Source organism: Miscanthus floridulus, chromosome 8, assembly GCF_019320115.1.
Source record: "Miscanthus floridulus cultivar M001 chromosome 8, ASM1932011v1, whole genome shotgun sequence".
Lineage (NCBI taxonomy): Eukaryota > Viridiplantae > Streptophyta > Magnoliopsida > Poales > Poaceae > Miscanthus > Miscanthus floridulus.
Window position 1 is genome coordinate 165016946 of NC_089587.1, and position 15633 is coordinate 165032578.

Here is a 15633-nt window from a genome sequence, read left to right on the forward strand (position 1 = left end):
TCGTAAGCCATTGGTGTCTTCAGCATCCTAACAAGCCCCATCCAGCTTATTTGGGGTGGATAAGTAATAAAAGAGATGTAATATGTTGCCACACATTAACTCTGCAATACCATACGAATTGACGAGACATCTTTTTTAAGACAAACCACACATTTGAACGGATATGTGCTGATCAATTCTATTCCATTTTTTGGTTATATGTTGATCATTATTAGATGGAGGGACCATATGATTTTAAATAAAATTGAACTAATTCTTATAAATAACTAGAGCGATGACCATTCCATGTTCATGTCAGGCCTCAATCTAAATAGGCCCATCGTATTTCGTAAGAATATGAAATGTCTCTATAGTCGTTGATATCTTTAGAAAAAAAATGTTGCTTATCGGAAAAAAGGTCTAAACGGAAGATTGGATGATGATGAACAGTATGCCTACTCCAAGGAAACGAAAGGCTTGCCATGGCGGCCACGTATACCACCAAAAACGCTCCAAAGTTAAGCATATCCATAGGCAAATCAATCAATCAATGTCTCAATCAGGCTGAAGAGGGGCAGGATTAAGACGATCAGTAGCCAAAAATGAGCCAAGCAGATCCCACGAGGTCCCGACGGCGGCTGCCGCGGCGGCCTCGCCGGCTTCCTCCAAATCGCCGGGCAGCTTGCCACCGTTGGCCGGTCGCCCTGCCCGTCCTCCCCGTTTCCTTTTGGCACCAACCAGTGGGGGCAGGCACTCAACCGCGATGACCGTGCCACGTCAGGCGCCGCGTCCTCCCCACGCTCCCACCAACCAACCCCACGTGCAGCACAGGCACAGCACAGCACAGCTGCACCCGCTAGCTGCTTGGTTGGACCCACCAAAACCCGCCAGGAACGCAGGTGCCGTGCACCCACCTTCGCCGACACGAGGGCCCCCCACCCACCGTGGTCCGCTAAGACGCCGTGGTGCCGCACGGCTCCGGCGCCGGCGACGCCCCCGCTCGGTTTGCTATAAATACGCCTTCCCAGCCAGCTGGTCTATTTTTCCCTCTTTCCGCCTCCCAGTCCCCACCCTGCCGTCGTCGTCGCTACTCGCATCGAGATTCGCGCGGCCGTGTCTTGCTCGCGCCTGCTGCGCTGCTCTGCTTGGTCCCCCTTCCCTCCTCCCTCGGTCGCGTCAGCGCCCAGATTTCTCGCTCGCTCGCCGGCGCCCGGGCTAGATCTGGGTGGGAGCTCGGAGGCGGAGCCTGCCGGGCGCAAGTTTGGGGAGACCCAAAGGGGAGGAGGAGGCGAGGGAAGACGCGCGGACGTACGCCATGGAGCTGGCTGTCGGCGGCGGGATGCGGCGGTCGGCGTCGCACACCTCGCTGTCGGAGTCGGACGACTTCGAGCTCACGCGGCTGCTCAGCAAGCCGCGGATCAACGTCGAGCGCCAGCGCTCCTTCGACGACCGCTCGCTCAGCGACGTCTCGCACTCGGGCGGCTACGGCAGGGGAGGCTTCGACGGCATGTACTCGCCCGGGGGCGGCCTGCGCTCCCTCGTCGGCACGCCGGCCTCCTCCGCGCTGCACTCCTTTCGAGCCCCACCCCATCGTCGGCGACGCCTGGGAGGCGCTCCGCCGCTCCCTCGTCTTCTTCCGCGGTCAGCCCCTTGGCACCGTTGCCGCCGTCGACCACGCGTCCGAGGAAGTCCTCAACTACGACCAAGTGGGCTGTCACTCCATTTTATCCCTCTACTGAAAAATTGATTATTGTTTTGTTGACAGAAGTTGAAAATTGTTTTGATTCCGAGCTTGTCATTCGGACGCTCGTAGGAGTATATATCTTATTCGGGGTAACTTGGTGGGCAGGTGTTTGTGAGGGATTTCGTGCCGAGCGCGCTGGCGTTCCTGATGAACTGGCGAGCCGGATATCGTCAAGAACTTCCTTCTCAAGACCCTGCTGCTGCAGGGCTGGGAGAAGAAAGTCGACCGGTTCAAGCTCGGGGAGGGAGCCATGCCGGCTAGCTTCAAGGTGATGCATGACGCCAAGAAGGGGGTCGAGACCCTACATGCTGATTTTGGGGAGAGCGCCATCGGGAGGGTTGCGCCTGTGGATTCTGGGTTCTGGTGGATCATACTCCTCCGGGCCTACACAAAAACCACTGGTGATTTGACGCTGGCAGAGACACCAGAGTGCCAGAAAGGGATGAGGCTCATACTCAGCCTGTGCTTATCTGAGGGGTTTGATACCTTGCCGACATTGTTATGTGCTGATGGTTGCTGTATGATAGATCGCAGAATGGTAAGCTCTGACCATTCAGTATGCTCATGCCAATGTTTAGCATTACTATTTCAAAGTTCATTACAGAATAAGTATCTGGAGCTTTACTGATGAAATTTGTGGACTTAGGTTCTCCCATTTATCTTCGAAGTAATGATATGTTTACATTCAGGTGCTCTAGTGATATTTCTGAAACGTAAGGTTTGATATGCATGCTTCCTGTGTCCCATGCTCCTAACATATGATATAAATAACCTTTTTTTTACCTCAAACTCGCAGTAGAGGGGAGAAGAATATAAATAACCATTGGATATGGCTAAAATCTGACATTGTGGAAACACTATTTTATGGCTTGTTCAGGTTGCTGTTTGTTTGTTCTGTGTAGTGGAGCTCCTAAGTTGTCCAATAAAGTAATGACATGTTGTGGATTAGCCTTCATCATACTTTAATGATTTAAACTTGGTGTTGCTGCTATTTTCGTTTAACATGTATCATACTAGAGTTACAAAAAATTAACTAAAGTTAGTAATTTTCTATTGAAAATATCACCAAATGTCTCTACTAATCTTTGAGTATGAACTTGCCTACAACAGATGATAAATTCCGATTAATATATGACAGACTTTTAGCTGTTGGTAGAACCAAGTTCTGCTGTCGCATCTTCAACCTTACATTGCAAAGATACATGAAGAATGTCTCCTATACTTGTTGATGGTTATAAAATTATGCATTTTTGTGGACAATCGCCTCATCCAACCCCATAAACACTACTGTATTTCAAACCTGCTACTTGTCTCATTCTGTCATATGTAACTCGATTGTCTTTTTTCCCTTGCTATGAATTGAAATATGGAAAATAAAGTAATTTTCATTCCACAGCAAATCTTTCTTGATCAATATCTATTAATCTTGTCCATCCTCCTTTGTTGTTGGCTTTGAACATATGCATGCCAATCTCTAGTTACTTGTGAATGTAATTGTTAATTTTCTTAGTTTGAAATGCTATTTGATTTCTATCTGAGCTTATGTTTGTTCTTATTGTCATTCTTACTTGCAGGGTGTATATGGCTACCCTATTGAGATTCAAGCCCTTTTCTTTATGGCACTAAGGTGTGCTCTTCAAATGCTTAAGCATGATAATGAAGGGAAGGAATTTGTAGAGAAGATTGCTACCCGCCTTCACGCTTTAAGTTATCACATGCGAAGTTATTTTTGGCTCGATTTCCAACAGCTAAATGACATTTATCGTTACAAGACAGAAGAATATTCCCACACAGCCGTCAACAAATTCAATGTTATTCCTGATTCAATTCCGGACTGGCTATTTGACTTTATGCCTTGTCAGGGTGGTTTTTTCATTGGTAATGTTAGTCCTGCCAGGATGGACTTCCGATGGTTTGCACTTGGAAACATGATTGCTATACTTTCTTCTCTTGCAACACCTGAGCAATCTGTCGCTATAATGGATCTTATTGAGGAGCGCTGGGAAGAGCTTATTGGTGAAATGCCTCTGAAGATATGTTATCCTGCTATTGAGAACCATGAATGGCGAATTGTGACAGGCTGTGATCCAAAAAATACTAGATGGAGTTATCACAATGGAGGGTCGTGGCCAGGTTAGTGAGCTTCACTTAGATTGTTCTGTTCTCTTTCTGACACTGAACTACAATAAACAATGGGGATGATAAATTAATGTATATACTGGATGTTCCATAATCCATACATTTATATTTCCAGACATTTTACATTCTGAGTTTAAATGATTCCTTTTTAGTGCCAAGAAGAGCATGTCCTCTTTTTTATTGAACATCCGATGCCTTCCCTTTGCTCAAATTTCATATGCGTATGGAATTATCCTAATCTGTACCACAGAAGGCAGAATACTTTTGGTTCTTATCTGTTCAACGGTGTTCCTAATTTCTTATCTTTCTAGTAAAAATTCATAACATGACATGCTGTATCTATTCATTGTTCTTTGTCCAAGGAACCCAAACAATACAAGCTATTTTCACACATCGTTTTCATATTTCTGTTCATCTTTCTGCAGTACTTCTGTGGCTGCTGACTGCAGCCTGCATCAAAACTGGACGACCGCAAATTGCAAGAAGAGCAATTGACTTAGCAGAGAGGAGGCTGTTGAAGGATGGCTGGCCTGAGTACTATGATGGGAAACTTGGTCGGTATGTTGGCAAGCAGGCAAGGAAATTCCAGACTTGGTCCATCGCGGGGTATTTGGTCGCCAAGATGATGTTGGAAGATCCTTCACATCTAGGCATGATCTCCCTGGAAGAGGATAAGGCAATGTTGAAGCCTGTTTTGAAGCGGTCCGCATCATGGACAAACTGATGGCGATGAAAATTTTTAGGGAAGCAAAGTCAGCTGAAAACACGAATTCTTGGGGTAGCATCTCCTTGTCTGCTGGCCCCCTTTGACTTCCAAACCGGGATGGTTTGTGTCTTCTGGATTTTCCTTGGTTGTACAATATCTCAGCTCGTTTCCTGAGTTGAAAAAAAGAAGCAACTGCAGAAATGGGCGTTTTGTTTTTTCTTTCCCAATCTCTCTGTAAGATACTCTGATTCTTGCTTGGGTCATCATAAGTTATGGATCCTTTTGGTGACTCAACTTTGTTGTACCAGTGGACTATAAAGTTGAGTAAGCTGATTCCAGCTTCCCTGTGAAGCATAAGTGCTATTTCTAACGAATGAATAAAGCTCCTTTCTCTGCGTTGCTGCATGCCTGTGTTTCTATTGCGTTTACTTGACTGCCTGTCTGCCTGTCCTGTGATGACAAGTCATAGAAAGTGTGCCTTGTGTGTCTCTTCCTCCTTTTGTCTCCCAGAGCTTCGTGGTTGTACTTGTGTTCAAGGAAAGAAAACAATTCTGATCCAGCCATCCCTGTTCCCTCTATATATTTCTTATGTAGCAGATTTGCTACTTGTGTGCAGGGCATGCTTATTTCCTGGCCGCATTGTGCCATACTTCATCTGTGGCGGCGCCATACTTGTGGCGGCAAAATTAGGCGCCACAGCCGAGCGGAAATTATACACTATAAAAGCCCTAAGCTGAATCACCAACCAAACAACAGCAAGAATAAAAGTGTCAGCCTTGGGGTGGTGGCGGCGCGTGATGGCTGAGAACCAAAGCATGCTCAAAGTCCTAAGGTCCGGTTTGGAACACGTGATTTTTTTCTTTGTTTCTGTATTTTTCTATAAAATTAAACTTGATTCATGTAAAATTTCCTATGTAAATCATGTAAAATTTCTAGCTTTCAAATAGGCCATAAACCTGGACACATTTTGGCTAGATAGCCTATATGATTTTATATAGTTCTTGATTTCTTTACGAGCCTCTATAGAGACGTTCGAGTCCATGGACAATAAAATATGATTGGCAAGGCCGGTTTAGACCTTACTCCCTCCGTTTCTATTTAAGTGTCGCCATATCATTCGTGTTAGTCAAACTTTCTTAAATTTGACTAAGTTTCTAGAAAATATTAGCAACATTTGTAATTCAACTATCTATCTAATGATACTAATTATGTACTAGTAAACATTAATATTTTATTTTATATATTTAGTCAAAGTTAAGTATGTTTGACTTCTCGAGAGGCGAGAACGACAGATAAAAAGGGATAGAGGGAGTATTGTGCAATAGCAGAGAAAGACTGGTTTTCTAGTCTGGCCTAGGCCGATTTTGGCTAGGTTGGTTCGCAGGCCGTGTAAACCGGCTTAAGCCTTATTATGATCGTCCAAGTTCGATGCATCTTTAGTTCGATGGGAATTTGTGTAACACCCTCGGTATTACACCGTAAATCATTTACTAAAACATGTCACGAGCATCATGTTTAGGTGTTAATAGCATGTAATAAAGTGTGTAGATCAATTTCCGTAACTCGAAACGATCAACAAAAATGCGAAACGAAAGTTGATTCGATAGTCATGTTATATCACTTAGGGTTTAAAACCTAATTTTTATTAAGTAAAAATGCTATAGAACATGTATGTGATACTTAAATAAAGTTTGGAGTACAAACTTTGTAGATGATAGTGAAATACTTGCGGTCGAAAAATGATATTACTAGCTAATATTTTCACTAGCTTAGAAATCGCAAATGGAAATCAAATTCAGATAAAAAAACTTAGAAATTTTCAAGCCTGCCGATAGCTAGACATTGCTATGTTTAGCAAGTTATTGTGAGAGATTAGGGTTAAAGGGTGGTGTAGTGTTATAGTTCGATTTGGTAGTCTCATATGTCATCTTGAGCATGGTGAAGCTGGTTTGGCTCCTGGAGCAACCGTTATGTCGTATTGAACACTTTAAAATTCATGCGCGTCACTGTCTCGGGTTGGTTGGCGCCGGGTGTGCGGTCACCGCGTGGCCTTCCCACGCCGCGCACATGGCCGTGTCCCGCGCGGTCAACCGTGCCGCCTGGGCTTGGTCGAGGCCGGCCGCAGCGAGTCGCTGGCCCCGCGCCCTGCCGTCTTGGGTGCCGGCGCGGCCACGCTGCACTGCCGTCGCGCCACACTGCCGACACTCCTCACGTCGCGACGCTGCCGTCACATCATCGCCGCGTCCACGCCGGTCTATTGCACCTCTACGCTATTGCCGACCCTGTGCGCGTCGCCTCTGTCGCGAGCACGTGGGTGAGCCGTCGTCGCCTTGTCTTTAAGGTGCTGCGGCCGAGCGGGCCATGCCGGTCGGGAGCGCGCGCGCCTGTCGGCTAGCATTAGCGCGTGGGTCTCCCGATCTCGCCGCTCGTGTCCCGCCAAGGCGAGGACGAGCCGAGCCCACCTATCGCGCCCGTTCTCTCTTCTCTCTCTGCTTTCCGCCGACGTCGTGTCGTGTCATGGTGAGCCAGAGAGCGGGCAACTCTCATCAATTCCTCATGCTCGTGTCTCCGCCCTCACGTCCCCTCTCCAGCCGCCCCACCCTGCTTTGATTGTAGCTCAGCCGAGCTCCAATTTTGGAGTTTTGCCCGCCACCGTGCCGTTATGAACCGTCATGGTTCGCGTCGTGGCCAGCCTTCACCACTTCACCTCGCGCAAATTCCTCTGCACCACTAGCTCGCCTTGGCTCCCTCTCCACCATGCGCACGCTCGAGGAGCACTGCCGCCTCCCCTCTACAGCTGATGTGGCCGTGTCCACCGTGGCTTGTCGCCGTGCTCGTTGCGCGCACGTGGCCAGCATTGCTCAGGTAGTCGCCGACCGAACCACCACTTCGGACGGGTTCGAGGTGTGCCCCTAGTACCTATTCCCTATCTCTACCATTTTTAGCATTGTGGCTCATCAGAACGCAGTTGCCGCCGTTGCAGGTCACCGTCGCCGGGGAGAACTTCGCTCTGCTTCACCCCCATTCGTGCAACCACCGCCCATAATCGCTTGTCGACCCATAGGTGAGCATCGATCCCCTAGCTAGGTCTGCAAGGGTCCAGGGTGGTCGGCGATGTCGCCAGTGCCGTCACTCGCCACACCACTGTGCACAGAGTCACCGAGGGTACGCACAGGTGAATTAGGGAAAGTCCAGGGGGTTAAGTGAGAAGTATGAGAGAGGGGGAAATAGTGTTAGTACTTAGTTGTAATTTAGGAGAAGTGCGAGGGCATTTTTGCAAGAATGCCAGCGCGCGCGCGGGCTCCCCGCCGCGGGCTGCCTTGCGCGTGGGCCGCGTTGGGCCGAATTGAGTTTATCTTTTTCGTGGAGAATAGAAATAACTTTTTTATTTTAATTCTGAGCTGAACTTTGGTAAATCATATAAAATCATGTAGGTATCCAAAAATTATGAAACAAATTTTGTTAGGTTTCTAAATTATGCTCTATCTGTAAGTGTATTTAGTTCATATATGTGCTTGTTGATACCAGGAGGTATTAAATCATTTGAGAGTGCTTAATATTATTATGTTAAATATTGTGGGAATTTTTGTGATAAATTGATAATAGCTTTAATCCTAAATTTTTTATAACAGCATCGTGGTATTATTATGTGCTCACTATAATTTTTGTAGCTTTAGAACAGACTAGACATAAAGGTAGTTAAATGCTCTTTGTTTCAAATATACATTAAATCATTAGTAGAAATAAAGATATATCCTTCATTTGTAAAACCATGTGTTTGTTAGTTGAACCCAACACCTTACTTGGTAAAGATGATAGTTAGCTTAGTGCCTTAGTCATTAGAGCTAGCTTAGTGGCTTAGTAGATGTATTTTTATTTTGAAAAATTGTTGTTGCCTAATATTAACGTGTTGCATCATCATCGCATGCATATAGAGAACGAGTTGGCGGAGATCGTGACCATCGGAGATCACAAGTTTGAGGAGGTGATTGAGGAGTACGAGGAGGAGATCCTCGTGCAGGAGGAGGTCCCAGAGCTGTCACTGACTGACTTAGCTGACAATCCGCCTGCCCAAGGCAAGCCATCGTGCATAACCCTTATTTTGAATAATCATTGGATATATATATGTGATGTCCATTTACGTTACAGGCTTATTGTTGAAACTACATGCATAGATATACCTACCTATGAGTTCTACTAGTTGAGGTCGAGTAGCTGCTATGCTTAAGTTTTTTGGTAGCATGAGGAACCTACCGTTACTCACAATAGGTGATTATTATTACTCTCATAATAAAATGATGAAAGGAAATGGAGATCGAGCAGGGATATGGTACGTGTATTGGTGGGTGTAATAGGTTGTGTCCTGTGGCCGACGGGGCATAGCTTGGTTACACTGTTTTCCTTATCCTTGTTGATTAAGGACCGATTGTTGCATTGGATTCTAGTTAGGTCATGGACTTATTATCCTGAGCACATACTTGCTTATGGAAGCGGGAAGGCTCGTTGCTCTCCTATCGTGGGATCCAGCTCTTTCTGGACCGACTGATTAGAGACGGGGATGATGGAGGTCTAAGCACCACACTGAGTTTGGGACTCAGGAGTGGAGGCTTGGAGTCCTAAGTTTGGACGGGGACCTAGACCCCTGAAAGGTCCTTGTTTGGTTTTGGTAATTGAGTGACAACCCTAGGTGAACTAATTGTGTTTATGTGAGATACACAGGTGATTAGTCCACTAGGTACATGTGTATGAGCAATATATGCCATAGAGGTGGAAATGGCTCAGAGATGTTACAAAGCTCACACATGTGATGATGAAGGAGCTCATTGCACATGAGACATGACATTGAGTCATGTGATCAAGGTGGAGAAGATCAAGACAAGACTTGGCATGATGGACCGGGTGCAAGCGTGAAGGGCAAGTTAGAGGCTTTGGAGTGATGGACCGCGTGGCGGTGAAGATTGAGCAAGACTTGGTACCGATGGACGAAGGCAACGGTGAAAAGCAAGTGACGTCAAGATCGATGAACCAATATGGTCATGTGATGATATGAAGTGGATCATATCATTTGTTGATTGGTTGGTGCATGTGTTGCATCAATAATGGAGGAGATAGAATGGAATGCTGCAAGGCAAAGGTATAACCTAGGGCATTCTATTTCACCAGGTCATAGGTGTGTAGAAAAGTTTATGACCAGGTTTAGGATAGATGGTCATACTATCAAGAGGGGCAAACTTGTTTGCATATCGGTCATCTAGTGCCACTTGAGTGATCTAACTTTGCATCGTCGCTAGGATCGAAGTGGTGTAGGCAAGTTGAGTGGCTAACTCCTTAAAATGATTGTGAAAATGCTAACACACATACACATGGTGGTTTTAGTGGTGTTGGCACATTTGCAAAGGAGAAAGAAGTTGGAGTTGAAATGGATCAACTCGATGAAGAAACAGAGGCGAAATATGTCACTGTGAGTGACTGGACGTTGGCCTCAGGAGGACATGTGCATCCGGTCTAGTCATAGCATAGAGCGCGCGGTTCTCGGTCGAGTGACCGAATGCTAGGCGAAGAGGTTGACCCTGACACACAGTGGCCATGTCTGGTCAGCGCTGACGTATGCTGATGTGGGTGCGTGAGGAGCAGTAGTGACGCATGGTAGGCCGTGAAGGATTGGACTCAGGTGCTGCATCCGATCGTGACTGACCTGACGCATCTGGTCACAAACAAAGGCTCGGGGAGCTCTTTAGAAACGACCAGACTCAGGCGGTGGCGATGTCTGGTCACATGTGAACGGACGCGTCTGGTCATGTTTTGAAGGCTCTGAAGAGCTCTCTGTTGGTTGACCGACGCTGAGGTGTGGTGAGTCCGGTCAAGGTAAGCAGCGCGTCCGTTCGATGGATGAAGGCGCGCATGTGAGATAGCCGTTGGTGGCAACGGTTAGTTCAAAACAACTAGTGACATGTGGAAGCATGGCAGCGACCGGATGCAGGGATCGGTGCGTCCGATCATGTGGACCTTCATGTCTGGTTGATGCGCAGAAAGCCCAGTGAAGGGGTAACGGCTATTTTAACCCGTGGGGTTATAAATAGAAGGGTGTCTCGGCCATGGCTGCGCAGGAGCACCTTGGGGGACTTTGTGTCTGAAGGGGATCGTGACACCTAAGAGGGGGGGGGGGGGTGAATTAGGCAACTTAAAATTCTAACTCTAAACTATGGCCTCTTTTTCTAACCTTAGCAAAACCTATGCAAAAGATAAACTATCTAAATGTGCAACTACAGTTTTGCTAATGTGTTGCTATCTCTACCGCAAAAGGAGTAATGCAATCAATGTAAATGTGGAAGCTAAAGAGCAAGGTAGAGATATGCAAACTCCCATCGATGACTCTGGTATTTTTACCGAGGTATCGAGAAGCGCGCAAGCTTCTCCCTAGTCCTCGTTGGAGCCCCTCGCAAGGAATCCCTCGCAAGGGCCAAGCTCCTGGTCGGGTAACTTCGTGGATAGCCTTGGGCCTTTCCCACGCGCAAGTGGGTCTCCGACGTGCCTTCCGGCAAGCCTCTCCCAGATGCTCCCCGTCGTCTTCACTATCAAGCTTCCGGCCGAAACACCGTGGGCCTTGTTCCCTCCGGTACACAGTGGCGACCACACCACAAAAGTGGTTGGTGTGATCTCGCAAGACTACAAGCCCCTCCGATGTACAACAATGGTGCGCACAAGCACCGAGTAGTAAGAGGTATGCAAACCTCACTAAATACTAGGCCTAAACCTAGAGCAAGCGCATAAGCAGTGGTCTAATCAACCTAAGCACTTCGCAAAGCACCTATGCTAATCACCTAATAAAACACTTAGCACTATGCAAGTGGAGATCACTAAAATGGTGTATCAACACCCTTGGTATGTTTCCTCAGCTCCACACTACTTATTTGGCCGGTTGGGGGTCTATTTATAAGCCCCACTGAGAAAGTAGCCATTGGGGATGAAATCCTGCTTTTCTGCCACTGACCGAACGTTGATCACGTCCTGACCGGACATGTCGGGTCATCCTGACCGTTGAAGCCACAAACAACTGATCGGACGCTGCCAGCGTTCGGTCACCTGCCACTGGACGCGTCCGGTCGCAGTTTCACCGCTCTAGAACCTCTCTATACTCGATCGGACGCTGCTGCCCTACGTCCGGTCAGTTTGCTGCTAGCGTCCGGTCCAGCGTCTGGTCACTGCTGATGACACCTATTTGCTAAGCCTCTTCATTGGAGCGTCCGGTCCAGCATCTGGTCACTTTTGCCAGCGTCCGGTCACTTCTGTGAGCTCGTTTCTTTGTGATCTTGTGTACGGCTTGGTTCATATCTTCGTGCTTGGACTTTGCTTGATATCTTGGGTCTTCTCTTGAGCTTTTAAGGTTTTGATTACGGTGTTGATCATCGGATCATCACTTCGCCTTTGTCCAAGTCACATTTTGCACCCTATTAGACTACGAAACAAACACTTGCAAATTCATTAGTCCAATTTGGCTGTGTTGGTCATCAAACACCAAAATCCAAAGTAAATGGGCCTAGGGTCCATTTTCCTTACAATCTCCCCCTTTTTGGTGATTGATGACAACACGACCAAAGCAAGCAAATAATAAAAATTTGAAATTTAAAAACTACCTACTTGCTAGGATGCAATGCAAGGGGATGATGCTAAAAGATACTACTTGTAAGATCTAAAATATACTACATAAAAACTTATCTTGCCCTTGCAAAATGTCCCCATGTGGCATTATGAATTTAAGCTTTGCTTCCTACAAATTCTCCCCATTACATAGGCAATCCATAATCCACTATCCTCCCTTTCTCGGACCATTAGCACTTGTAAATTATTAATGCTTGCTTTTGGTCCTCTAAATTCTCCCCCTTTGGAATTAAACACCAAAAAGAAAGACATTAGTAGCACAAGGGAGGGTCAAACTTTGTGATCTTTTGTAAGTAGAGTGGAATAGGTCACAAAATTTGACTCTCCCATTATATAGATTAAGCTTCCCCTAAATATATGCATACATATGATAGAAAGCAAGGCATATGCATATTTGGCAAATTATTGCTCAAGGGAATTTAGTCTATATAATGCATAGAGAAAGCATATAAATATCAAAATGAAATCAACATGAGGATATCGGTTTAGAAATACCACATGTGGAAATCAATTTGATTTCTACCACTTGCAATAGGTGGTGGATGTTTGAAGTATGATACTTAACTCCGGGGACTCCATTTTCCTTGCAATGAGACTACTACATACATGATAAGCTTGAAAAGGTGTTAGTCTCAAAGCATCCAACTTGTAGATTAACCTCCCCCTAAATTTATGCACACAAGTGTGGGATACTTGTAGAAGTCATGCACATTGATTTGAGAATCAATAATACTACTTGAAAGATGACTTCTCATGAATGTGAGAATCATTTTCGAAGATGATATTTGGGAGAAATTATCTATAATTTGGCACATATTAGATGTTCAATCAAAAGACAAGCTATGTGCCGTGCTCCTAAATAATTTTTAACCATGTAGGTTTGCTCCAAGGGTTAAGAATGAAACTGAGCAAATCTACCATAAGATATGCCTAGTGTATGCATGACAAAAGATATAAGCATGCAAATGCAAACATAGGCATAAAAAGTGACTAGATGCTATAAGATGCCAATTTGTAAGAAATACCACTTGAAGAAAGTACCAATTAAAAGTAATAACATCTAGTTACCTAACATGGGAAGGGGAATTTAGGTCTATAGTATTCACTAACCCACTTGGCAATGATTTTGTCCATCATGATGCACTCCATGAAATGCACCCATACTTTGCCAAGTCTCCAAATTCCTCGAAGTCCATTGGACTTCTCACTTCCCTTTCAGGATCAAAACCTTCTTGGTGCTCTTCATGTTGGAAATGATTTCCTTTGGCACCTAAAAGCGTTTGACCCCATTGTTGGCTTGCTTGTTCACCTTGATGGCCACCACCTTGTCATTTTTCTTCTTCTTCAAAAGATAAGGTGTGGAGGCCTTCTTGTCCACCTTATTAGTGTAGGTGTTGGAGAGCTTGCTTGTTTGCTTCTTCTCTTTCTTCTTTGCTCCTCCCCCATTCTTCACCTTGCACTCATAGGACTTGTGACCTTCCTTGTGGCACATGTAGCAAACCATGGTTTGTCCTTCATCAAGCTTCTTCACTCCCTTGATGGTGTTATCTTGATGAAGTTGGGCTTGCTTCGCCTTGCCTTTCACTTGAGTCAAGTCCTTGGTGAGGCGAGCTACTTCTTGCTTGAGTTGCTCATTCTCCTTTACAACCTTTTGTGTGCATGTATCTACAATAACTTTCTCAACAGAAACTTGGTTGCACAAAGATGAGTCTAAACATAAATCATTACAAGAAGTAGAGGCCTTTTTAGACATGTTAAAGATAGAGCTTTTCTTTTTAGATGCCTTGGTGGGTGTTGTACTAACGGCTTCAAGCTTAGCAACTTTATTAGTTAGCTCATCACAATGTTTGCACATGGTTTCCATTTTAGCAAGCAAACTTTTATAAGTATCTTGTGATCTAGCTAACTTTTCTTTTAATCTTTCATTTTTCTTTACAAGTTGCTCATAATTGATTGTGCATGCATTTGTTGTTGCACTAGACTTAAGTTGCTCAATTTTAGTAGATAGTTCAACATTGAGATTAGCAAAGTTCTTATATTGTTCAAGCAAAGTTTTGTATGCTTCTTGTGAACTATCTAGCTTCCCTTTTAATTTTTCAAGCTTCTTTTGTTGACTAGTGCAAACTTTAGCATAATTAAGATTTTGTTGCACAATTTCATCATAAGAAGGCATTTCATCATCACTATCACTCTCACTAGAGGATGAGCTTTCGTTACCTCGTGCCATAAGGCACATACAAGAAGAGCTTGATGATGAGTGCTTGCGGCCTCACCTTTTGTGATGGTGTTCTTCTTCACTTGAAGAATCATCCCATGACATTATTGATGTGGGGGCTTGGTTTTTGCATGCATTCTTCTTTGTCTTGGGTGTGGGCTTGTTTGGACAAACTTCCACAAAGTGCCCCAACTCGCCGCATCCATAGCATCCTCTCTTTCTTTGCTCATTTCTTTGATTGGTGAAAATGAGATCTTGAATTTGGATGGGCACACCCTTGACATTGAGCCTTTGGATCATCTTCTCCACCTTGTTGATAAGTTTGATTGATTCTTCATCAAGGTCAGAGGTGGAGGAGGAAGATTGATCATCATCACTTGAATCTTCATCATCATCATTATCATCCTCATCTTCTTCATCTTCACTTGAGGAGCTTGAGCTTGAGCTTGTCTCAACTTGCTTGCCCTTCATCATCTTTTTCTCGCTACATGCGAGAGCTTTGCCTTTGCTTGATGAAGAGGCTTCTTCTTGACCCATCTTGTGTGACATTTCAAATGCCACTATCTTGCCAATGACTATTCTTGGGGTCATGGTGCTCAAGTCCTCCATGTTGTAAAGGATGGTGATGATGCTTGCATATTTCTTTTGTGGTAACATAGAGATGATCTTCCTCACAATGTCCGCATCATCTAGCTTTATTAATCTTATTGAATGGAGCTCATTGATAATTAGATTCAAACGAGAATACATATCACGAACAAGCTCATTATCATTCATTGTAAAGGAATCATAATTTTGTTTAGCTAGACAATGTTTTTGCTCACGGACATTAGATGTGCCGTCATGGAGCTCTTGAAGTTTTAACCAAATTTTATGTGCCATATTTAAAGTGAATACTTTGTTAAACACATCCATGCTAAATGATTCAAATAAGCAATTCTTAGCTCTAGCATTGAAATGCATTTCTTTTTCATCACTCTTTATGGGTTTTTGGGATTCTTAATGAGTTTCATCCCGTTAGGAGTGACTCTCCAAACTCCCAAATCAATCGCCTCAAGATAGCAAGCCATTCTAGCTCATCACAATGTTTGCACATGGTTTCTATTTTAGCAAGCAAACTTTTATAAGCATCTTGTGAGCTAGCTAACTTTTCTTTTAATCTTTCATTTTTCTTTACAAGTTGCTCATCAT

General features: G+C 44.9%; 1 protein-coding gene across 1 annotated transcript; it reads left to right on the forward strand.

Annotated features, from left to right (window-relative positions):
• Nucleotides 1–1146: 1146 nt before the first annotated feature.
• On the forward strand, nucleotides 1147–4964 carry LOC136477483 (cytosolic invertase 1-like). The gene is given in 6 exon segments (XM_066475657.1): nucleotides 1147–1552; nucleotides 1554–1685; nucleotides 1829–1876; nucleotides 1878–2261; nucleotides 3298–3856; nucleotides 4288–4964. Coding segments are annotated over 6 exon segments (1680 nt in total). The 5' UTR covers nucleotides 1147–1294; the 3' UTR covers nucleotides 4587–4964.
• Nucleotides 4965–15633: the final 10669 nt, after the last annotated feature.